The sequence below is a fragment of the Hypomesus transpacificus genome, chromosome 1 (assembly GCF_021917145.1).
Source record: "Hypomesus transpacificus isolate Combined female chromosome 1, fHypTra1, whole genome shotgun sequence".
Taxonomy (NCBI): Eukaryota; Metazoa; Chordata; class Actinopteri; order Osmeriformes; family Osmeridae; genus Hypomesus; species Hypomesus transpacificus.
Window position 1 is genome coordinate 5143350 of NC_061060.1, and position 24580 is coordinate 5167929.

A 24580-nucleotide genomic window follows, 5' to 3' on the forward strand; every position below is an offset into this window, starting at 1 on the left:
TCCAATGATAATTATTGAAGATACACAAGTTTATATTGAACACAATTGTATTATTGTACATTTTAGAACTTCAGTTCATATTAACAATTACTTTAGGCATGGATGATTTTTTCCAAAGAACTGTGGAGTCAAGAGGTTCTGGTGTTGCAAGAAATCAGTCAACAATGGTGTTTCCTCCCAGTTGCAGAAACAACAACCTGAATGATGGCGACAGGAAGTGGCTCAATGGGAAGCAGGAAGTGCCTGAGACAATAGAGATTTTGAGGATTGGCCCACAGCTGCATTTTTATGTATGAAAAGGGATTCAGTTGCACATAAATACTGAAATCAAAATGTAACTTTTACTCCAGCCTTTGAGATAGTCACTCAAAATATATCTGTAAGTGTGTATGCAGGATGCAATCCTCACCATTTTAATCACTGATATCTGATACATCCGATGAGTATATTTTGACACAATGACATCCCTTGAAATAAAAACTTTATTGATAAGGGAATATCTTTGGTACTTAATCAGGACACGCATTGCCAAGGTATGACTGCAACAACAACATAACGACCCTGAAAGTGTGTTCCAAAACACTGATAGGTCACGTTTTTCAGTTTCTTTTTTTTTTTTTCTGCAATTGACCCACTAACTTCAGATACCTCAGTAGGCCACTGTAAAAAAGTAATTTTGTCTTTGTGGAAGTTCATTTCCTGACAAATGGACACATTCCATTGTTCCAACACTCATGACTTCCGGAGAAGTGGAACTGTTACACATGTCTGCCACTAAGGGGCACTTCAGGCCTGCAAATCCAATGTCAATGTCTTCTGAGAAAGCTGTTGGTCAAATCAAACAAAGATAAACAAATTAAAGTATTATGGAACACTGAATATTGACAAGGATCCCAATTTGACATAACTAGAAACAATAACATATGTTATGTCACAGTATGGACCTACCTAATGAAGATGTAGTCCATTTTAGTACACAGTTAGGACATTCAGGATGGACATAGCAGCTAGCAAATTTGTAAGATATTTGAATATTTCACAAAATATTTCATATTCTGTCCCAAATCATCATGCTTTTTTAAAATATAGAGTTAAAAACCCCTGACTGGATTCTCTGTACAGTTTCCACCCCTGAAATAAAACAGAACGTTGCAATGAGGCTCAAAATTTGCAGGTCAAAATAATAGGTCAAACAAGTACAGTACATGTGTATCCACACCCACCCTCACACACACAACGCACACAGGTTCCAGTATATTTTATGTACAGACAGTCGGATTGTGGGGTAGTTTAAGTCTCTTCATCGTCGCTGTGTTGTGCTTTTTCCTCGTTTAGGCAGCTCTCGTCAATGTTCTCCAAAGAGTCGGCTCTCTGGATGGTTAGGTCGGCCACATTTATGCAGGGCAGGGTGTTCTGCTCGGGGTACATCCACGGCTTCAGGTTGGGGTTGTGTTTCCGCTTCCACTCTGGATACTTCTGGGAGGCCTTGTAGATCTTCTTCATGGCCTGGGAAAGATGGAGGGAGTATGCGCACTTACTCATGTCGTACATTTGTAGAAAGCATGCATATGTTTTGGCAGTTGTTAAAAGTTAAAAGGGCTAACTCTGGGGAATTTGAAGGTTGTTTGGGTGTTTTAGAGTGATAAATAGGACCCATCTCATTTGCTTCTGAACCAATGTGTACTATATGAGAGTAGACACCTGTACAAGCCTTTCAGCCAAAATAACACTTAACTAAAAGTCTTCCAATAATTCATCCTCTAATTGACATGACATCATTATATATATTTTTTTTATTAATCTGTATAATTTATCTAATCTTTTCAAGTCTCAACTTGATTGATTTACAGTGCCTACTTTCAAATAAATGCAGGATTGTGATAACAAAATCTGTTGAAGTTAGAGAAATCTAATAGCTGATATCACCACTAGGTGGAAGCAGAGGTATCTAATACTTGTAGTTTTCCCTAAATGAGATGGCAATGGAGCCCTTTTGAGTTTTTTATTTCTCTCACTCTCTTTTTTGAGTTTTGCCTCTCAGTAAATAGAGAGACAACATTTAATATTTTAATGATGAGTAATTCACAACTCTAAACACAACTCCAAACACAGTGCACAATGCATGCATCCACACACAAACCTATACCCTTCTTTCTTCATCCCATTTTATATGTATCTTCTATACAAGCCTCTCCCCTACTCTTTCAATTTCAAGATACGTTTTCAAACCAGCTGAGGCCCATTACCTTGGGAGCAACAAACTGAGACACCCTGTTCACCACCCATTTAGGTAGGGAACCTGTAGATGAGAAACACAAACATACAGGCTTAATTACAGTGTACACAGTATTCACAGTGAAGGGTGCAGTAAAGACACATTCATAGTTGAAGTTATGGTGTCTTGTGTGTGCGCATTGGGGTTGTGGGAGAGTCCCATATGTCTGCCATGCACAGCTGGCTTGGGAAGGCTCCAGTGTACAGTATAGCAAACGCCAACGGAAGACATTAATTATCAAGGCTGTATCTACGAGCTGCGTGGAAAGGAATGACATCAGCAAATTCATAAAACATGTCTATTGAGGTGGTTTCACTGGTGGTATCAAAGGCTTCTTGCATTTATATAACTATATATATAATATATATAACTATACATAATATTTATAACTATATATATATAACTGTAACTATATATAACTATAACTCAAGATCGGACTTATCTGAAGAAGGAGAATAATGAGAACAAGACTCCCATAATGACTAACGATTACAAAAAAGAGATGAAAACAAATCGGTATTAGAAACGGCATACTACTGTGCATACATCAGCGGAAGGCCGCCCACACCCCATGCCCCCTCTCTACCCCAGCCAGAAATCTTAGATAAGCAGTAGGCTGGAAAACATGTTTACAAAAAAAAAAGAAACTTTCTGAAACGCAATCTTGCCCAGTTTCGTCCTGTTTGAGTACATCTAAGGATTGCGTTTGTGTACACAGAAATATTAGAGCTTGTCCAGTGTGGGGGCAGTTACAGCAGTCTTTGGGTGTTATATACACAGTCGATGCCATGTCTCCATCCCACCCCAAACACACAGTGATCCTCTTGTACCTGGTACAGTGTTGCAGGCACAGGAGTCAGGCTGTTCCATGTACATAAAAACACGTGCTGTTATGTAAATCATTTTGGACATACTGTATACACATAGATAGAGGGTTACCTCTAGGATCCATTTGGGTGAGGTAGTAGAGGGTGCAGCAGCTGGCTCCGTTGGACTGGATCAGGTAACCGGTCTGCAGTGACACAGCTCTGACATAGTCCTTTTTGGGTGGATATTTCTGCAAGGGGAACATTCAGTCTCGTCTATTATTCAGTGGCACTAATTACACTGTACAAATCACACTGCTCAGCTGTTCACTTGATCACAATATACGTGGGATTGCTTTCCTAGACATAGATCAGGACCTGGCCCAGTCCAGGAAGCTCTACAAAGCTCTCTTACTGGGCAATTGAATTTGACATTTATTATACTTCCAGTTAGCATAACATTTTCATTCCTCTATTTCATGTAAGGAAGAATTGGAGAGATACTGTCCTGTTTCTGTGTTTTTGATCTTGTTGTTTTCTAGGCATTGATTGTGGATGCCCTCTGGACAGAGGTCAAGGTCTCAGTTTTGAAATCCACTTTGGATTTAGTGGTTGAAAGGGAAAATTTAGGAGAAGGTAATCTGATCTTGCATCTGTATCTAGGGACCCCCCCCCCCCCCAAAAAAAAAAGTTCACAGCCAGCCACAATCATACCGGATGTTTGACAGAGTAGTTGATTATCAGGTAGTCGTTGCCAAGAGGGAGCCAGGATCGCATGGTGACAAAATCTCTGTTCTTCAATGGGCTTGGGCACTTCCCTTTTAATTGAAAAAATGACAAATGGAAGATTATTTATTATGTGATTTATATAAGGTGTGTTAACATCACTACCCACATTAGTCAACAAATCAGTTTAGTCGTTTTCTATGAAAAAGGATAAGTATGCCTTATAAACTGCCAATCTTTGGGGGACTTCTGGTGCATCTACTTTACATTCAGTAGTAGTTTATTCTGTATATTTTACCACTATACCTAAGTCTATCGCACTACGGACAAGGATGCAGCACATTACTGCAGCAATTCTATCATGACATAGAGCCCAAAATGACTAATCCATCTCAACACACCTTTTGATAGCCAGTGTAAAGAATACATGTTTTCCTAATCTGTTTAGTTCAAATTACTCTATGACTGTGGTACAGTGGAAAAGTAATAATCAGCATCATAAAACACATCAAAGTTGACAGAGTTAGAGAGGACAGACAGAACAAAGGAAGTTAGTACTCTGTAAATCTGCTCTGTCACCTCTCTGTGGGAACCATGGTATCAATGTCTTGCCATAACTCTTCATCTGCTCACCATATCATTACAGAAGAAAGGTTCGCTGCATGAGGGGAAAACCTCCGCCATAAATGAGGTCTCATTGATTCTCTGGACTACTTAGCTGTACTGAAGCATTAGGTGGTGTATGACAGTGCTCCATATGAGTTACTGTGGGGCTCTCTCCCGCTATCCCTCCAGCTCTGCTTAAAGAATTTGGATATTCTCTGCTTTGACCTTGAGGAGCAAGATTCCACGCAGGCAATTACTCCCCCTGGTTTTTCTCTTTTTACTTATCTTTATCTCTTTTCAGTCACCCTCTCTTTGTCTCTCTTGTTCACACAAAATGCAGACACACAGACGCACACATGCGCACACACACACACACTCACACACACTGTGTTATGACTATCCCTACTGTCCATTAATTAGTCACCGATACCCTTCTGCTGCAGCACTGTAGCTATAGTTTACATGTCTTAAATATTGATTTGTATTCCAAGAGGTTTATCAATATACAATGGGCTCACAGGAGTAATATCCTACGTCTGCGTTGACAGTGAGTCTGCCGATGTCATAGGTGTCAATCATGTTGCTGTCCCACTTCTTCCTGTAGCTCGTGTCGTGGAGGACATCGTAAAGCGTCTCTGCCGTCACGTCCTTGCACACTATTCTCATCTGTAAGAACCAACACAAAGACATGAAAGAACGACAACGTGAAAAGAATGAAAGAATGAAACGTTTTAAAGAGAATCAGCTTACTCCCAAATCACAAAAGCAACAGATTCTGATGATTGTGATATTCTGATGAATATTACTTTTGTTTACTCTCGCTGTTCTTTTTTTACTGAGGCAGTTGTGTGAGCTACCACCCACTGCTGTTGCTGAACAATAACAATTACATGGATTTCATCCCAGTTTATGACACATTGGTAAGTGACTGATGAGTCTACACCGCAACACTGCTGCAGAATGCAATGTACCCTAGGATATCCAGTGACCTCAGGCCATTTATGGTTTTCTTTGCCATTCTGAGAGAGGATAGAATTGGCAGGATTAAACATTGAAAGTATGTTTAGAGTTGTGATACTGAATTTATTTGTAAGGAGTTCCCTTAAATGGGCCCTTCACATCCTCAAAAGGCTTGCATATCTTTTTTTCTATAAGAAAATGCTTGAGTTGAATACTCATTTGAAAAAAAACAACTCTAAATGTACAGTGGAGTTGGGCTATTTGCTTCGTTAAGAGCTTAACATTTCAAAGACTGACATCTAGCTTCCAAGATAGTTAAAAACTCAGAGAATGTATTCGCTTGTGAGGATGGAAGTCTATCGTCTCGGGTAAGGATGTCAGTTCTTTCCGTTCTCTATTGCAGTATTTTCTTTCGTTCTCATTGGGTTTTGACTGAACTGAAAGAATGTAACAGTTGCAACTCTATCAGATATTATGCGGGTCAACCCAGAAGAAGCTCCATGTAACTCAATCAGTACCCTACTGCCGTTAGCTTAATCATTCATGAGACACCCCCTTCCAACCCCATGCTTCCCCAACGACAGTCTCTCCATATTTCCACCCACGGCTTTCTTGGAACCAACAGCCCCTTTGAATGGAATGTCGTCAGTGCCTGCGAACGCTTTCAATTATTCATGACGAGAAACGCATCACCGCTCCAGAAAGATTAATGAATAATTAACCAAAGTCTATCAACTCTTATTTTTTTCGTTTCATTCATCTACAGAAACCCCCAAAATATTACAGATTTCTTCCTGCGTATCATGCCGTTTATTTAGCCCTCAGGTTTTCCAGACCTATTTTAGAATTTACCAAGAGGAAGGCTGGGGGGTCAAATGGACATCCAACATGATTCCTCTCTTCTTCCTTCAAGACAGGTTCTTTGAAGCCAATGGCTAATACAGTGGCTAGCCTGAAGGTCTCAGGTTTCCCCTGTTGCTGCTAGCACACTGCCACAGTTTTCCGCTCTTAATTTTTCAGTACGTCTCCTGGGTGCTCCTCACCTCGGAGAGGCTTCTACCCTGAGGCATCACAGGCGACTGGTGTTCCATGGCAGGCTAAGGCTGTTGATCAACTAGTCTTACGCATAACCCAACCTGGTCCTACTCAGCTTGGCTGAGCCCTCACAGACCTAATGGGCCATGCGATACCTGTGGCCTAATGTCTGTGTGGGTTCATCTTTCCCCTCAGGCCAAACGCATGCTGGACAGCTTGTCTATTAAGGACATAAACACCCTCTTCCTTAAGATACACATTAGAAGGAGATAGGACGAGAGGAAATTTCCATTATTTTTTGATGATGGGTCTATCAATCTATTGGCAAGTCATAGTGAATTTTAATGTAAATGAAACAATATACAGAAAGGCACAGTAGACCGTTTGTAATAGGACCCCTAAGATAACAATATGGTGTTATATAATAATAATAATGTATTCATTTAGCCGACACTTTCATCTGAAGCAACGTACAGTACAGGGGGGATTCAAAGTTATCTAACCACTGAGCTATACCCTCCCCTACCCATCATAACAATCTCTCAATTACATTCACAATTATGAGCCTGCAATATTTAATCTGTGACAAGCAAGATAACTTTGATACAGGAGCATAGGTCTACTTTTATGACTGCCTCTCTGCAAAATCTATAGAAAGATGTATTGTTATTATTGTCCTGTGCATCTGCCTAATGAGTTTCCAATGAGTGTTGTAAGGCAGAAGCATTTCTAAGCCAGACAGCTGAGTTCATGAGAATGTTATTGGGTTCTGCTGTTGCTGTGAAAGACAGAACACACATCAGAGGAACATACAGAACTCTGCAGTGCAGGGGATGGAGAATTTCCCCCACTAGTAATTGTGCTGAGTGCAACTAATATGCTTAAAGAGGCAGTGCAGCCTGCTGTATAACTCACGGATGGCTGGATAGATAGTAAGAAGCTGGTTCCTCTGAAATGAAAGCATAGCAATTGGTTTGAATCTCAAACAATATGGGGATTTTTAAGTTCATTATCAACTATGTCTGTAACTATGTAACTATACATTTTCATTGACAGTCAGCTTGACAACAAACTTTGGCCAGTGGAACTGATCTTCAATCCCTAAATCATGCATTACTTGCACCAAGAAGGAAATGGACCACCAATATACCACTATGAATATACCACTTCAAACACCCTCACATGTAATGTGTAACATGTATCCATGTTACACATTAATGTATAACACAGTAATGTCACATGTAATCCAGCACTGTTAATGTGAGAGGTCCTCATTCCATTCTTTCACAGGACTAATATGACTTGAGGATCTCTTAATAAAGTTGTGTGCTAATAAGTAAATATGTTTTCATATGTACTCATTGTAAAGAGAATGTTTTGATTTTGAAAAAAACTAAAACGTTCAAGCTAAACAACAGTAACCTCTGGAGTGTCCAGGATTGTAGATCATCACCTGTAATACTGTATCTGTTGGAAACAAGCTGGTTATTTGTATTTGAGATATGCTTGGTATGTATTGATTGTGCATGGTAACTGTAACAAGGACCAAACGCATAGGCATCTTCAAAACATACTTCAACTAACTACCACCATAGAACATGGTTAACATCTCATTTATATTTTTATACTAATAGTTTACACTAACTAGACCGTTGGAAGCAAATAGGCTAAACAAAGGAAAGTTGTGTATCAAAGTAAACATATAGACTTCCAAGTTTAAAGAAGGATGAAAGTGCTACTGACAGCATTATTTTAAAATACGAATCAGTTTCCAAACGGTTTTCCTACTTCCATTCACTAATTATACTCTCCGCAGTGCAGACTTTCACAGACGCTGATACTAGACTTACCTTCAGTTTCTGAACAGTTTTACTCTCTTCAGCCCTGCACCATACTGTCACGCCTCCCTTGTTGTAGCGAGCTATCCATCCTTCTTGGCTCTCGCACTGTTCCTTGAAAGAGATGAAATCTTTATCGTCCGGAATTTGAACAGGCATCTTCTTGAATCGTTAAATGGAGGTACAGATTAACCAGGTGGACACCGACGAAAGACGAAGAGCGTTAATCCCTATTAGTGCCTATCAGATCTCGTTTCCCACTGCAATGTCAACCTCGACGTTGATGGTAATACAATAAATGTTCAAGCAACTAAAAGCAGTTCGCTTAGATCGAATTCGGAGATAGGCTGATTGAGCAGTAATTTCTGCCAAGAGTAGCCTACTGTTCTTAAACTACCAGCACCCACTTAATTTAGCAGGTGCTTCGATGTGCTTGTATCCTCTCCGAAGCTCTCGCTCGGTATCAGTCGTCACAGTGATGGACCGCAATGAATAGGCCTAGGTGAGACGACACGTAACCGATATCCTGGTTTTCAGGTGCGGCAGTGTACACGACCGCGTATTTAGTCAGACTGACAGATGAACAACATATCAGATGTCATGAGCGGACCGGCTGTCCTTAGCTATGATGTTGCCTCAACTGGTTTGTTGAGAGCTGTTGTGTCATGTTCGTTGTTTACTTGCCTCAAGCATTAACTATGCAGTTATGTAATTAGCGGGCATAAAGTTTGTCAGACTACACGTCTATTTATTCTGCCATCATATTCACTGCAACTAATTCTGATCAGATGGCTATAACTCAATGACTACTATAACTCAATGACTAATCTTCTTTTGTGATTTGAGGGACAGTCAAATTCTAAAAAGCTGACTAGTTGGAGGGTAATTCTGGTTGGCAAGCACATTACAAAAAAGGCTTCAAACAAGCTAGAAAGCTAGAAATCACGACACATTTATTTTAGCCTCCTGACCTTGTCACCTCCACACATCTGCCCTTGTAATCTGATGCTCAAGTATAATGCTACACCTTTGCCTTCATGCTTGAGATGCCATATGTTACCAACTGAACTGACGATACTTTGTGTTGTAGACATACAGCAATAACAAGTATACTTAGTCATGGGGTGAAAAGGGTCTTAACAATAACACTATTAGACTGTGTTCCATGCCTTAAAATGGTGACCATAGGCCAATGTTTAGCCTGACATCGGTGATTCAAGACATTTGGACAGAGGTTCCTCCTATTACAAGGACTTGAAGCCTGAGAATGTTTAGAGGAGAGATTCCATTGGACTTCTGCAACCAATTATATCTACTCAACTTTTATAAACACTGACACCTGTTATGCCAAAGATGAATGCTGTTTAAGCTCAACTAGCCTCTTCAATGTACTGTCGATAGGAATCTTTTTTTTGTTGTTGCTTTTGCAATCTTCTTGGATCAGTCTCAAATTTCATCCTCACATGCACAAATATATTTTGTTTTTGAACTGTCTAACCAGTTGTTGAAGAGATATGTTTTATAATTTTTATTGAGCCAGTGTTTCCATAATGTGACACCTGGCAGCTTTGCCTGTTTGTGGTAACATGTGTCAATGGGGACTCTACATTCATCTTACTGCAGTGATTGCTGATACAGGGAATTGAGATTAATAGTTGGGGCACTGACCCCTTGCACAACTGATTTCCAGGTTTCATTTTGACTATAGCTGATGCGGTCACTGTGGCAACACAGAGATTGTTTTGAGATTGAAGTTAACCTCAGCATGTACACAGGAAGTACTGACAGACAGTGAGGAGACCTCGACTACCCAGGCGGAGATGGGAAAAACAGTCTTAAGTGTTTTCCCTGAAGGTACACGTTCTCTCTGCAGCCTGTCTTCGCAGTGGAAAAAAACCCTCTTCTTCCATCGTGACTGACTTGCCAGGGATGCTGCAAGGCCAGCCATGCGCAGGCAAACTTTAGAAACAGAGTTTCCGTCCTTTAAAAAACTTTAGAGGTGCTGTGGGCAGTGTAGGGTTAGTAGGGCATATCCATACCTTACTAGGTAATATCTATGATGAAGGAAAGAGAACAATCATCTCAGATACCTCAGGACACTAATGGGAGAGTCACTCAAATGAAGTGTTGGTTTAAAGTAATGGTTTATTCCACACAACTACACAATTGTGAGAGATGCTGAAACTTGAATAAGTCATATTTTGCTTGTTTGTGTGGGTCTCGGGAGCATTTCCTGTCGTGTTGTCATCTCCAGGAGATGTTAAAACCACGTTCGGACTTCTGAGAATGCCTTGAAAAAAAAATCTATGTTTGTTTTTTCCACTCCACACACCAACCAATAAAAATAACTGAGGCTCAGAGATGTAGACAGCACACATACCAGACGAGTCATTACAATTGAATACATTTAATGGGAAATGCTTGGTCAACAGAGGGACTCAATGCTTTAACACAGTGATAGGGAAGTTGCTTTCACAGTTGGGTTCCATATTCAGTGTAAACGATATGACAAGGATTCCCATGGGTTTCACTCAGTCAAAACAGACCCTTTATGGATTAGAGATAATGGGTCCACACACTCATTGATGGAGCGTGAGACCTCTGTTAAACCTATTTTGTGGTTGCACATGCACATGTGGCACACACTCAGATGCATGGCATGCACCCTCACACACATACACACAAACACACAAGTGGTGCATTGCAGTAGGATTTCCATTGCCTGCAGCATCTTGTCTACCTCCTGTGATTTTACTGGAATTTCCCCACGGATCTAGGTAGGAATCTTTGGATAATTACTTCATCATTACATAGTCTGGGCTTTTTTTTTATAACATACCTTACCCTCAAAGACATCACGTGAGGCCAAGGACTTGTTCAACAGCAGGTAAGTATCCAAAATTAAGTGAAATAGCTGCAGTTACAGCCCCATAGTACATAACTATGTCCTGGAGAGTTGGACAGTCCAGCTATAGCTCTTCTCTATGAGGTCCTATGAAACTACCTCCTAGCCCATGAACCTCCCACTGCTGTAAAGGAAGTGAGCTTCAAGCTTCTAGCTGAATTCCACATTGCCAATGGAGCATTATCGCAGCATTCAGGAGAACAAGAGAGGCTTTGAGAGACTGGTATTGTAGATTTATAGGTCCCAAACCCCCCTCCCCCCACTCTTCAGACGTGACACTGGAGGGTTGCTGTGCTGTGGAAATTATTTCAAAAGCTTGTCTTGAGAGGGGTCTACACCTCTCACCCCACTCCTGCCCATGGTCGATTTGGTTTGACCTCCTCGTTCTGCCAAATATCTTGCGGTGGCCTGAATCAACACTAATTTAATTATTAGCTCCAATGTCAGCCAGCTGGATCGGAGGTGAATGATGTTAAAAAAAGGTGTGAGTTCAAAAGAAGTATTGCTTTACAGCATGGAAATGTCTGCATTTCAGCAAAGTTACAGTAGACTAAAACCTCCTACACACACAAATACATTTACACTTGAGGGCTTAACAATGTGCCGTGTGGTGCAATTAATGAAACCAGGTCTGGATGAAATACTGTTTCAGGAAATGTATCTTATGTTCCATATTCATAAATAACCTGCTATGAGTGCAGGAGATTACAAGGGTTAATAGTGAGATTCAATATGTTTTGGAAACATTTGTTCCTATTGACTTGGTGAGTTAATTAGTTGATTTATTTTGACTAGTAATTGAGCAATGTCCTTATCTGTATATTGGTTGTTTGGGGTTTACATAGAATGATGTTTTCAGAATTGAGAGGATATGTTTCTACTGCATGCATAACTCACCAAACCAACATTGGGAAACCATGCAATTATGAAAATTCTGATTGGCATAATATAGCAGAGGGCCATCAATCAGCAGTTAGATTGCTAGAAACCGTCGCTGTTTGAAATCAAATGGATTTCTTTGTGTGGTTTCTATGGTAGAGACCAGAAGGGAAGGCCAACAGTAACTGGATCTGTGCAGTGGATCTGCTAAAGCAATTCAGGTCTCAGTCAGTGACATTAAAAAAGTCAGAGACATTATGTCCTCAGAAGCTGGATGCAACAATTCCCCTCCTAAGTGTATCTTTTCAGTTGTCAGTCATGAATGCAGCATTCTCACTGTAACCAGCTTTAATATACTGTACATATTGAATGGACTACCGATGCATTTTTTCAATTGAGAGGTGATGTGTGGGAGAGACAAATGTGTGAACGAAATGGAAATGTTGTCACTGTTCCCAGGAGTATGACTTCTTATTTGGCAGGAACCTTTGTGTTAAGGTCAAAGAGAGAGCATTTAGACTGTCTGAATATATTGGCTCTTATTCTTCTTGCAAGATACATTCATTAAATTATATTATTCTTGAGTATACACCTTGATTGTGTTGTCTTGCTTGGCACATAGGGTCAATCAAATGCTTTCAATGAAACAAAGAGGTCTGTTATCACAGGCACTCTGATCCCATGCAGGGCTATGTACTCCATCAACAGTCTTGTTCCAATCCTCTCTCCTACACTCACACAAAATGTTAGCTGAGCTCTACATCACTTCACATCTAGGTTTAAGTAAGATCACATAGTATCCTTGTAAATGCCTATTTGATTTGTGCTTGCACAGTTAGGCATCCCCCCCTCCCACTTATAAGTTTAAAACAGCCAGTAGAACTGTGGAGCTGTAAATATTTTGCAAGTATCAATGCCAGGAGGACATATTTCTAAAGTCAGTGCATGGCAAGATCTGTCAAAAAAGGTTTTGGCCAATGACACCTTGATGTATCCCTTATTGGCTACATCTGTGCGCTTTCATTTATCATGGCAGTGCACTTATGAAAGTGCCCTTTATTTATTAATTTTTTTTAATAGAAGCATGTCTGCCCTGCGCACCAGGCCCCTCCCCATATCCAAAGAGTAACTCCTGTATATATTCATGGACGGAACGCTCGCGGACTCGTCTGGTGCCTGTAAGGAGGCGGAAAAGTGGGAAACGCCAAGATGAAGAACTTAACTTTGATCGCTTTGGCACTCACCTTGATTGCAACGATTTGTGTTGCAAAGTCGCCTTATCAATCAGTTCTTCAACACAGTAGAATAAGAGGCCGACCACATGGGTAAGTTTTTAGAACGTGACAAAACTTGTGCGTAAAGTTGTGCGTCTTAGAATCCCAACGGGAAGGTATACGTTAATGTACTGTGAAATACATAATTACGATATTGTATCCATGAGTCAAATTATACCGATATGATACATAGGATGATACGTTAGAGTTACATCGTTTTCAATAGGTGACACAAATGTATTGACTATTTCAAGCGTGGCTTGATTTCTTTCAGACCGAACGTTTGTGCGATGCAAAAGATTCAGGGGACCGACAAGAAGTACTTCACCAACTGCAAGCAGTGGTACCATCGAAAAGTCTGTGGCAAGGCAACGTAAGTGAAATTAAAATGATGCCGTTTTGTTAAAAAATGATAGCATATTTTATGTTCTATCCACAAGCAGATTTTGGTTTGTGATAGATAAAAAGAATGTGTTCCAAAACATAGAATTTTGACAAGCATGTTCTCAACCGGCGCATGAAACAGATACGTTCAAAATGTAGGGTGCGGTGAAAGCTAGTTTAGTCTTATAAAGGTGCTGTAAAACTGCTTTTTCCTCTAACATCAGCTTGCATTAAGCATGATATGCGACACTTAAATAAATACAATTCTTTCCACTTAGACAGTAGCCCAAACGATTCTGTAACAGACCACAATTGCTAACTGCGGTAAAAATGCTTTTCAGCAAGGTTTATTTCAAGTAATTTGGGGATGGAGTAGTCACTAGAAAACCTTGTTCAGATTAACTTCACTCAGTACTTCTAGAAGCTTCTGAAGTGGATTTTTCTTTTTGCGGTTGCGAGAGCGGTTCTGTTCTCTAGGTATTGCCAGACTGTGTAATGCCATCAGACTCCCTCCTCAGCTTTTAACAGCGAATGCCAGCATTGACAACACCCATGGGGAAAATACAGTCTTGTAAAGGTGTTAATGACTTTAATGGTCAGGGTTTAAATGGGAGCATCAACAGCATTTATCCAAGATAAAGGCATATAAATCTGCTGCAGGAAAATTGGTCTGGAACAACCCAAGTTTCTTTTGTCAGCAAAATGCAAAGAACTCCGCAAAACAACGACATGATGCAAGATCATGAGAGTAACTCTAATCATAACTTGGATTCCATCTTTAATTTTACAAATATTCAATCTGTACGTCAATTAACATAATTAGTTTGATGCTCTTTTCATGACTGACTAAACCTGACTCAATTTTAAGTTTTAAATGTATGTCCAACTGCTGTGGGAGCATAATGAGGGCCTTGTCTTTCAATCAATCTGTCATGGTAGCATTAAATGGCATGGCAGGCGCGAAGGGAAGTGGATAACTCATATTACTAACATCAATCTTTCTGGCCTGTCTTAAGCCATGGGGAGCTGCTGTGGACTTAACAGCGAGTGCAATGACAGGCTGCCTCTCGAGGAAGCTTTAGTTTGATTGACGTTGTGTGTGTGTGTGTGTGTGTGTGTGTGTGTGGGGGGGGGGTTATTAGTTACTTGCTCTAACATTCCACTGAGATTTAGCTGTAAGTTAAGGAAACCCATGTGTAGACCATTACAGCATTATGCTGAATTGCCCATAACTTTGCTCTGTGTGTGAGAGTGTGCATGTTGTGCATGTACCTTAGATGTGTGCGTTTGAGCATGTATGTGTTTGTGTGTGTCTCGAGAAGAATGCTATAAAAAAGCTGTATGTAATTTGAAGAATAACAAACACATTTTTTGAAAAACAAGCGAGTAACAGGTCTTGCAACAGTGTGTCTTTCATAGCGATTCTCATGAAATTGAAATAGGAAATCAACTTCACTGTAGGCGAGAGATCTAGGAAATGACGGCTTCTGGGGATAATGCTGAGTGACTTACATCCTCCTAACACACACAAATCATTCATAGTGGACTCAAAGCGTTTTTCCACAGCAAATCCCGGGTCACTTAGAGCTACAGAAACCGACATTCAAAGGGACTAACCGGCTAGTGCAAACACTGGGCTGAGGCTTTTATCATCTCAAATGTTATTAGATTTGCAGACGGTCACAGAGTGAGGTTTTTGAAGACCAGGGGTGTCTAGCTGAGCTTTCACAGTGAACAATCCTGGTCTTTGTGTGAGGGACCCATAATGTGGAGTGTGGGGTGTACAGAACGGGAAAGGGGGGAAGGGGGTGGAGGGCACATAGAGGTGGTGGTTGTAGCCGGAAGGTCGAAGGTCACGTGAGGAGAGACTCATTAAAGTCTCTGTAACCTGTTGCCCCTTCCGAGACCCTCCCTCATCTTTTAGACAAACAAGACACTAAAAATGTGTGAGGATCAGAAGTGATTCTAAAAATACCAAAATATGACCCTTGCAATGTTCACCTGGCATCAAAGATAAGAATGTTTTTTGTTTTAGCTCTTGCCATTTGTATCTGATAACTGCATAATTTGTTAGTAATAGAATACCTTGAAAGATAACAATTATTTAACGGCAGCATGCTAAATCTGTTGGAAATGCAAACCCATTAAACATGCAGATTTTATCGTAAGCCAAATGTTTTCCCGGCACGTCTGCTAAATAGCTCTGCTCTGGCTTCTTTGGAAGTTCAATGTACACAGTGTTTGAAATATGTGACCCCAACTGTTTATTTAGTCAGAAATCCATGGCTACCGTCTTTGTTTATACTTGTAGGGAACAAATAGGAGTTGGGTTACCATCTGTTTTGATAATCAGCTCAGTCTGGTTGCCAGACTCCACAGTTTTACAGGGTTTCCCCCCTTTCAGAGAGTCAGGACTGTCCCTCAGCACCCTAACAACCCGCCTCTTTGACTTCACCAGTAGCCGATTGCTTACATATCTTTGACAGCCCCTGTTTGTTTTACAAGTTTTCCACACTTTGATAATGCTCTGTGATGCTTTAAAGAGGTTGATGTACATATGTGTATGGATAGATACATGAATTAACAAGACATTCCCTTATTTTGACAACAATGGGTGAACAGTGTTGAAATTTGATTCATTCGATTAGAATGGATCAACTCCTTCTGCTGTCAAAGTAATCGACTTTCACTTATGTGTATCCAAATAAGGCTACCCTGTCTAAGTAACAACTGGTGAGAGAGTTATTACAACTCCTGTGCTATAGTCCTGTGTCCTATCTTTTTTCTCTTTAGTTCATGACAGCAAACTGCTTGAACCTGCCAATGAATATAGTTAAAAACATCCTTGTCACTTTGTTGAAATGCTTGTTCTTTGCTATTTATATGAAGACAGATCGCTCCGGCTCACATTTTTATAAGCTAGCTTAGTGGACACCTTAGCTTGGCAATTGGATGCTTTGTTTTTTCTGGCGAGACCCGGGGTTTGAGCACCGGCCCCATAGGCCCCCTTCAGAAGTTTCACTTGGCCAAATCTGTGTCTGTGGATTCCTCCCCTCTCAAAGGAAATGAGTTTTATTACCTTCAGAGACCAACTGGGCCCAGTTCTGATTTATTGTGGAAATAACCTTTAAATGCACAAAATGGAGAACTATGTAGCCTGCAGTTGCATCAAAATTTGGATATGGATAGTCATTGTTAAGTTGGATAGGGGGACATATCTATTTGAATATGCTTTTGGATGAAACATTGAAACTTACTCATACTTATGATACTTGGTTCACAGGGTGATCAGCTATGAGTGTTGCCCTGGCTATGAAAAGGTCCCAGGAGAAAAAGGTTGTCCTGCAGGTAAGAGATGCAATTGTTAAATGTCATCACTACAAACAGTTGCATTAGTATTCCTTGTGGTATTGTATGAAACATGAAAAGTATAGTTTTTATTTAGTCAATAGTCAACTAAATCAAGAGCATCATTCATGGCATCCATGACAGACCATATCCTCAAGAACCGACATTGTTGAGAAAAATACCTATGTTTCTTCCAGCCTTGCCTCTGGCCAACATCTACAACACACTGGGCGTGGTTGGAGCTGCCACAACCCAGATGTACTCTGACAGGGCCGATCTGAGGGAGGAGATAGAGGGACCTGGTAGCTTCACCTTCTTTGCCCCCAGCAATGAGGCCTGGGCCGCCCTTCCCACCGTGAGTCACTGACTGTCAGGGGTTGTCGCATACACTCATGCACATGCAAACATGCACACACATCTACATGCACAAAATCAGACACATCACACTCTCTCACACTCAGACACTCTTATCCTTCTGGGAACAGCTCAAGTCAGATCGTAATGATTAACTGTGATAGCTGTTTTCTAGGAAATCCTTGATGCTCTGGTGAGCAATGTCAACATTGAGTTGCTCAACGCGCTGCACTACCACATGGTCAACCGTCGTTTGACCTCGGAGGAACTGAAGCACGGCTCTGCCTTCTCCTCCATGTACCAGGACTTCAATGTCCACATTCACCACTACCCCAATGGAGTGAGTCCAATTTGTTCCAACAACATGTTATGCTTTTGTTGGAGCTCAGTCTTTCTAAATGAGGGAATGTGTCTCTTGAATTTAATCTTAAACCTGCCTTCCTTAAATTTTGCTGCACTCATCAAGTCTATGTTGACAATGGAAAGCCAAAATGGCCCAACATGAGACTTTAAATGAATCTATATTTCTCTTGATACAGATTGTCACAGTGAACTGTGCCCGCTTGATAAAGACCGATCAGCATGCCACCAACGGCATAGTGCATGTGGTGGACCGGGTCATCACAGCCATCACCAACAACGTGCACACATTCCTCGACACGGATGATGATCTGGAGACTCTGCGTGTACGTAAATCACAGTGAATCCCCCTTCATTATCGTATGGCCTTCATTTTAAGCACTCTACAGATTACTGGTAGAATCCAGGAATTGTAATGCAGTTATATGATTCATTCTCTTAACGGTCACTCTCTTCTGCTTCAGATGAAATTGCAACACGCCCATCCGGTTTTGATTCGTAATAAGGAACTAAAAATGTTGCCTTTTTTTGTCACGTTTTATGTGTTGGTTACAGACTGCTATTGCTGCTGCTGGTCTGACTGCCATGCTTGAGTCGGAGGGTCATTACACAGTGTTTGCTCCCACCAACGAGGCCTTTGAGAAGATCCCCCCCGAGATGCTCAACAGAATCTTGGGAGACCCGGTGGCTCTGAAAGGTGACCTCTTTAAGAAAGTTGACTAAGCCTACCACGACTTTTAACAATGGGAACAACAGACAAAAAATACAAGCACACTTAAGATTCATACACCCCTATACTGACACTGTCACCATTTAGGTCTGAAACCATACTCAAGAGAGTAGAAAGATGGACAATGGACATTGGACATTTAATGTAGCAGTTGGACTTGTTTTCTCCCCTCAGACTTGCTAAACTACCACATCCTGAAGAACATGCAATGCTCAGAGGCCATCATGACAGGGACCCCAATGGAGACCCTGCAGGGCACCATGCTGGAGGTTGGCTGCGAGGGAGATGAGATGACTCTCAATGGCAAGGCCATCATCCATAAGAAAGATCAGCTGGGCACAAACGGAGTCATCCACTACATCAACGAGTTACTCATCCCAGACTCAGGTAAGCTGTGCCTTTTTTAATGGAGAAAGGGAAACCGGGGAACCTCAGGGTTGTTTACCCAACATCCAAGGAGGATTGTGGTAGGTTATATTGGCATGGTAGGCCTTTCATGTATTACTTTTGCCTCTTGTTTTAGCAAAGACCCTGCTGGAGCTTGCCGAGGGATCCCCTGTGACCACAGCAACCAAGCTGTTTGTTGATGCTGGTCTCAGTTCTCACCTTACCGGCTCTGAGGCCCTCACCATGCTGGCTCCTCAGAATGAGGCTTTCAAAGGTCGGGTCTCTCTTTTTTATTGAACTCCCACCTCACTTTTTGTTTGCAGTCTGCCTAAAAAAAGTCTGCCAGTCACTCACTTGCATGCCTTCTACCTCTCTTTCTCTCTCTCTCTCTCTCTCTCTCTCTCTCTCTCTCTCTCTCTCTCTCTCTCTCTCTCTCTCTCTCTCTCTCTCTCTCTATCTCTCTCTCTCTCTCTCTCTCTCTCTCTCTCCCTCCAGTCGTTTTATATATTTATATATTTATATAACGTCTTTAATCTTGACTCATAACCTTATACTTTACACCCATGCCATCAACATTGAATATGTTTACTGTCGTTAAACAGGTAGCGTATCAATGACTGGCCCAATGAAGAAACTGATGACAAACCATATTCTGAAGAACCAGCTTTCCTCAAAAAGCCTGTACCACGGACAGTTGCTGGAGACCCTGGGAGGAAGCAAGCTAAGAGTCTTCATCTACCGCAATGTATGTTTGGAGTCATTACATGATTTACAGAAAAGAGCAGTTAATTTGTTATTTCAATTGTTCAATTAGTGTTGTAACAACACTGACACACTAGACTGTACCTCAGAGATAGTAGATTGTACCACTGTGCTAGAACATTACAAAGATATGTGCTTACAAAGGCCTAAATAAGCATAGACAAAGCTTATATAGGTAACATGGTAATATTTTAGTCACTGAAGTCGTTTTTGCTGTAACTGAAGTGCTACAGTAATTTAAAAAAATGTCCCTCCAAAAACAGGCACGGGGCCAGAAAACACAATAGTTCCCATTGAACCCTGGTTCTACTGTATTTGTTATTCCTCTGGTTTTTAATCTTCCATTCACAGCCATGTTCTCTTGGGTGGTACTGTAGACTAAGGTTTGTGAGTTTGTGAGGGTTCTCACATTTCTGCTTTGTAATGAAATTTGCAGACCGCAAGAAATTTCCTTTCAACATGGGTAACTCTTTCCAGACACTGCATGTGAACCATCAGTTTGAAAAAGAAGGGGGAGCAACTGGTGTACCCGACCTAAGTCAAAAACGGTTCGAAATCCTCTCATAAAGCTTGGTTAATGGAGATTGTCTGCTCCGATGGAAAAATTGGAATACACCACAAAGGAAATGAAAATAGATTAAAAGACTGTTCACCTGTGACTCCAGGCAAGGTGAACATCCGAAGAATTTTGTATACTGTTTGACCCAGAATTGACACCTACACGTCATTGTGTAGTAAAGTATAGTCGACTCACTGGAGTGTTTTTCTGATGAGTACTATCATTTTCATATATATTGCCTGTTTCGTCTGATTCTGCAGAATCTGTGCATTGAGAATGCCTGCATTGCTGCACATGATAAGACTGGTCGTTTCGCAACCATGTTCACTGTGGACAAGGTTCTGACTCCTCCCATGGGAACTGTCATGGATGTCCTGAAAGCCGATGATCAGTTCAGGTGAGAGATCAATGCTCTATTAGACGAGTCTTGTTGCAGTTAATCGAACAATAATTATTGTAGTTAAAAATCCAAACCCTGTGAGGTCCTTACTAATCGTATACTTAATAATACAGCAAAACAGGATAATGGTTTAGTCATACATTTAAGGTTGTATAAATGTCAGCCCTTGTAATGTCAAGTTTTATAGATGCAAGAGACTGTGGCTTTCAAAAGTCAGTGGAGCTCTATTGAAGAGTTACTGTACCCTGAGCCTCTATGACTATCATTCTACTAAAGAAAATTAAGGACTAGTGCCCTGATCAACATAATGCACAACATAGGTTTAAGAAGTTTTGTGAATTAAGAGGGTTTACTACTGTATTCTTTTGAAGTCTGGACGTTTTTTAGCTTGATACCTTGGGGAGAGTGCCTTTAAACCTCTGTAATGGTTTCAACAGACCAAATGGAGGGGAATGATATTCTGCAGTCCAACTTCATTGTTAGTCTTTCCTCTCAGTTCGTTTTTTTCCTTTCTTTCTTTCTTTCTTTCTTTCTTTCTTTCTTTCTTTCTTTCTTTCTTTCTTTCTTTCTTTCTTTCTTTCTTTCAAATTTCGATATAATTCAGATACCTGATATTAGGACTTCAGAAACACATTTCTCTGTCATTATTGTAACAGACCATTTTCTCTTAGAACTACTTTATTCTGCCATTCAAAATCACAATTTACTCAATCCCTCCCAGTCTGCTGGTGGGTGCCATTCAGACTGCAGGTCTGACAGAGTTGATGAACCAGCCAGCATCCCACACAGTCTTCGCTCCCACCAACAAAGCCTTCAGCGCCCTGCCACCAGCAGACCTCAACAAACTCATGGGTAATGTAGCAACAGTACACACAAACACACCCAAGCATAGACACCATAGATTCACTAAAACCGTTATCTTGTCTGGCTCTCAAGTCTCAGTCTTCCATACTACAGTAAAAACTCACCAGGAATTACTTTAACCACAAGATTTTGTTTGCCCCCTTTCTAAAACTGACCTTTCTGTCTGAAACTCTAATTCAAGTCGCACACATATACACACTCTGTACTCTTTCCAAACTGTGAACATGAACAGAAATCCCCTACTCAGCCTACAGTACAGTACAGTAGTTACACAATACCTCAGACACAGGAGCTATGTTAAGCAGAACTATGTACCATCAACGTTTATGTTTCAGTGTTATCATCTCTGTACAATCATATGTTTTTTCTGAAATACAAACTAAGAAGGTTGATCCATAAGTTAGACAAGGGGATTTGCCAGTGCCTGAACACACAAGGATTTGCACACAGTTCTATTTATTAAGGCAATTTGTGTGCTAGTGGTATGGTCTCCCTTGCATTTCAAAATTTCAAGATTATTTGATTTGGACACAACCCTGCAACCTCTTTAACAAGAAAATCTTTTAACAAGGTTTCAAAATAGTAAAACTGAAGGAGAAAATAGTTAAAGAGAGCCCACCTACATTCAGTGGATGATTACAATATGGCATGCACACATGAATGAATCTTGGCTATAAGATAGTGCCAAACAGCTGTCTTTAAATGAATCCAGTTGTACTGTACTTTCCTCACACAGTTAAACCAATATTGCAACAGACTGATTCATTCTTTGTGTCTTCCTCCTTTGCTTTAGCCTAACTTTGAATCTGGTAGAAGGCCAGAGTACATTGCTAAAATACAATATATTGGTTCTTACTTTCCTGTTTTACAACACAGGGAACAAACAGGAGTTGGCCAAAGTTTTGAAGTATCACATTGGAGAGGAGCTCCTGGTCAGTGGAGGGGTGGGGTCCCACAACAGAGTCAAGACTCTGCAGGGAGACAAGCTGGATCTGGGCATGGTGGGTAAACAACTCCTGATCCTGGCAGCACAAGCTGATAACCGTAACTGTCACTACCGTATAGATAAAACTGATGTATCTGCTTTGAACGTTTAAAAAACAAATATCTATGGTCACTGAATCACAAATCTAACAATTTAAAATGTCTATGATTCTAGCTTGTTGTCCCTGTGGACCTCACTTGCACTGAATACTAATATTGGTATAGATTGTTATATATCTGCTCAGTCAAAAGCAATTGACAGATCTCCCATCTCTATCACACCACCCTCACAGAAATGTTTGTTTTATTTTTTGTCAGCGTAACTACACCGTGTACGTCAACAAGGTTCCGGTCATCCAGGCCGACCTGATGGCCACCAATGGGGTCGTCCACGCTGTTGAATCCATCATCAAGCCCCTGCGTAAGGAAAATCGACCCTGTCTCTACATAATTATCCATTTAGCTATTTATATTATACAAGCCCAAAGTGTTCAATTTGGTTCAATTGCAAAGAACGTCTTCATTTTTGTGCTAATAGGTTGTTATATAAGTGGTGTTTCAACTTTGACATAGATAATGTTACTCAGAATACCAATGTCTTGCAATCCTTTGTCTCATTCTATCTCTTTTTCATCCAGCACCAAAGGTTGATAGGGAACAAGCCGATGGGCCTGTTGGCAAAGTCAGACTTGCCTCTGCTTCAAGAGTAAGTCATATAGTTGTTAGATCCTACTGTCCTTAGGGAGCGATCAATTTAAAATCTAGTACAGCAGATAGATCCACAATACATAGAAAATAAGGTGTTTTCTTTTCACAATTCAAGTATATTAAAATAGTTTGTTTTTTTACAGTTCGACTCCCAGGTGTTCAAAAACGGTGAGTACTTTCCTATCTCTTCCTCTCACAGCCCACAAGGCATGTGTCAAACAATATAATTTTGCACTCATATTAAATACAGTATAGAGTCACTCACTATATGGGATTGGGAATGACCATTTATCACACAAATGTAAAGACCAGTACTTTGTGTAGCTGTTTTATATTTGCAGTGGAAATAACGCTCCAGGCTTCTGCAAGTTAACCCATTAGATCAAGATGTTCTTGGTCTTAGGGTGACATTTGCCTTACTTGTTTAATTTTATGGTAGGGCCCCAACACAAAAGTGGGGTTCCAAATCACATCTGCTACATTACACTCCAGAACTGTGTATTTCATCAACTGTCCCACTTATGTTGTTATAATTTGTTTTTCAGATGACCTTTTCCAGAAGGTGATGAAAAGTCATTCCAGTAGGACAATGACTCGCGTCCAGTAAAGCCCAGTAAATTAAGACCACACACATTTGCAAAGACATGATGATTATTCCTGTTGTTTATGGAATATGCTCTCATCTTGACCTCTTAAAGGGTCATCAACCTAATGATTTTGTCAAAAATTGTCAACTAGTTTGTCATAACCCAGTACTTGGTGAAAACAGAAATGAAATATTTTCATGGAATATGTTGTACAATTGCTTTCATATACAAGTGGCCAATATTTGGATTTGAATAGCTGTATCCTTTATGTAAGAAATTTAAACCAAACAAAATGAACAAATGGAGCCATTTTTATTATGGCCAAGATAAAAAATTCCAAAGAAGAATTCTCTCAGAAATGTATACTGTGTTTTGTTTTGATATACATGTAGCATGTTTGCATGGTATGAGCTGGAGTAACCCAAAACATTTGACACACGTAACTGGAGAATACTTTCAGAAAAAGTGGTTCTCACATCATTTTTGTTAACCTGTTAAATCTGTTGAAAATGAACACATATGCAAATAACACACATTCAATTTGTAACATAGTGTAGCAATATATTTTTTGTGGAACCAAAGATCAATGTCTGCACATTTCTAAATAAAATGTTCATTTTGTAGCCATAGAGTTCAGGTTTGAAATCAGTCACGCACCAAGATTACTGGAACTATTTAAGATGAAATATCATAGTCTATGCAAAATGTACATTATTACTCCTTTTTAAGTTACAGAGATTCCTGCCGAAAGCTTCCATTGAATGTCACTCATATATTAGATTATGAGAATAGGCACAAGAAAAGGAAAATGTTCTTGAGATATCAAGAAAGGAATCCAAAACCAGTACC

At 40.4% G+C, this 24580-nt stretch overlaps 2 protein-coding genes across 2 annotated transcripts; one reads left to right on the top strand and one right to left on the bottom strand.

Moving 5' to 3' along the window:
* Positions 1-509: 509 nt before the first annotated feature.
* stard15 (StAR-related lipid transfer (START) domain containing 15) lies at positions 510-8886 on the bottom strand. The gene is made up of 6 exons (XM_047020918.1): positions 8259-8886; positions 4932-5079; positions 3796-3899; positions 3215-3332; positions 2247-2299; positions 510-1506 (listed from the first exon to the last, which is right to left on the bottom strand). The coding sequence occupies exons 1-6, from the start codon at positions 8403-8405 to the stop codon at positions 1291-1293; spliced, it is 786 nt and encodes a 261-aa protein (XP_046876874.1). The 5' UTR covers positions 8406-8886; the 3' UTR covers positions 510-1290.
* A 4278-nt stretch (positions 8887-13164) lies between these two features.
* Positions 13165-24354, top strand: tgfbi (transforming growth factor, beta-induced). The gene is made up of 17 exons (XM_047021594.1): positions 13165-13355; positions 13579-13677; positions 16972-17036; positions 17234-17391; positions 17566-17730; positions 17930-18076; positions 18306-18447; positions 18655-18867; positions 19004-19141; positions 19470-19612; positions 20449-20585; positions 21310-21440; positions 22329-22453; positions 22755-22857; positions 23075-23142; positions 23288-23312; positions 23690-24354. The coding sequence occupies exons 1-17, from the start codon at positions 13240-13242 to the stop codon at positions 23749-23751; spliced, it is 2037 nt and encodes a 678-aa protein (XP_046877550.1). The 5' UTR covers positions 13165-13239; the 3' UTR covers positions 23752-24354.
* Positions 24355-24580: the final 226 nt, after the last annotated feature.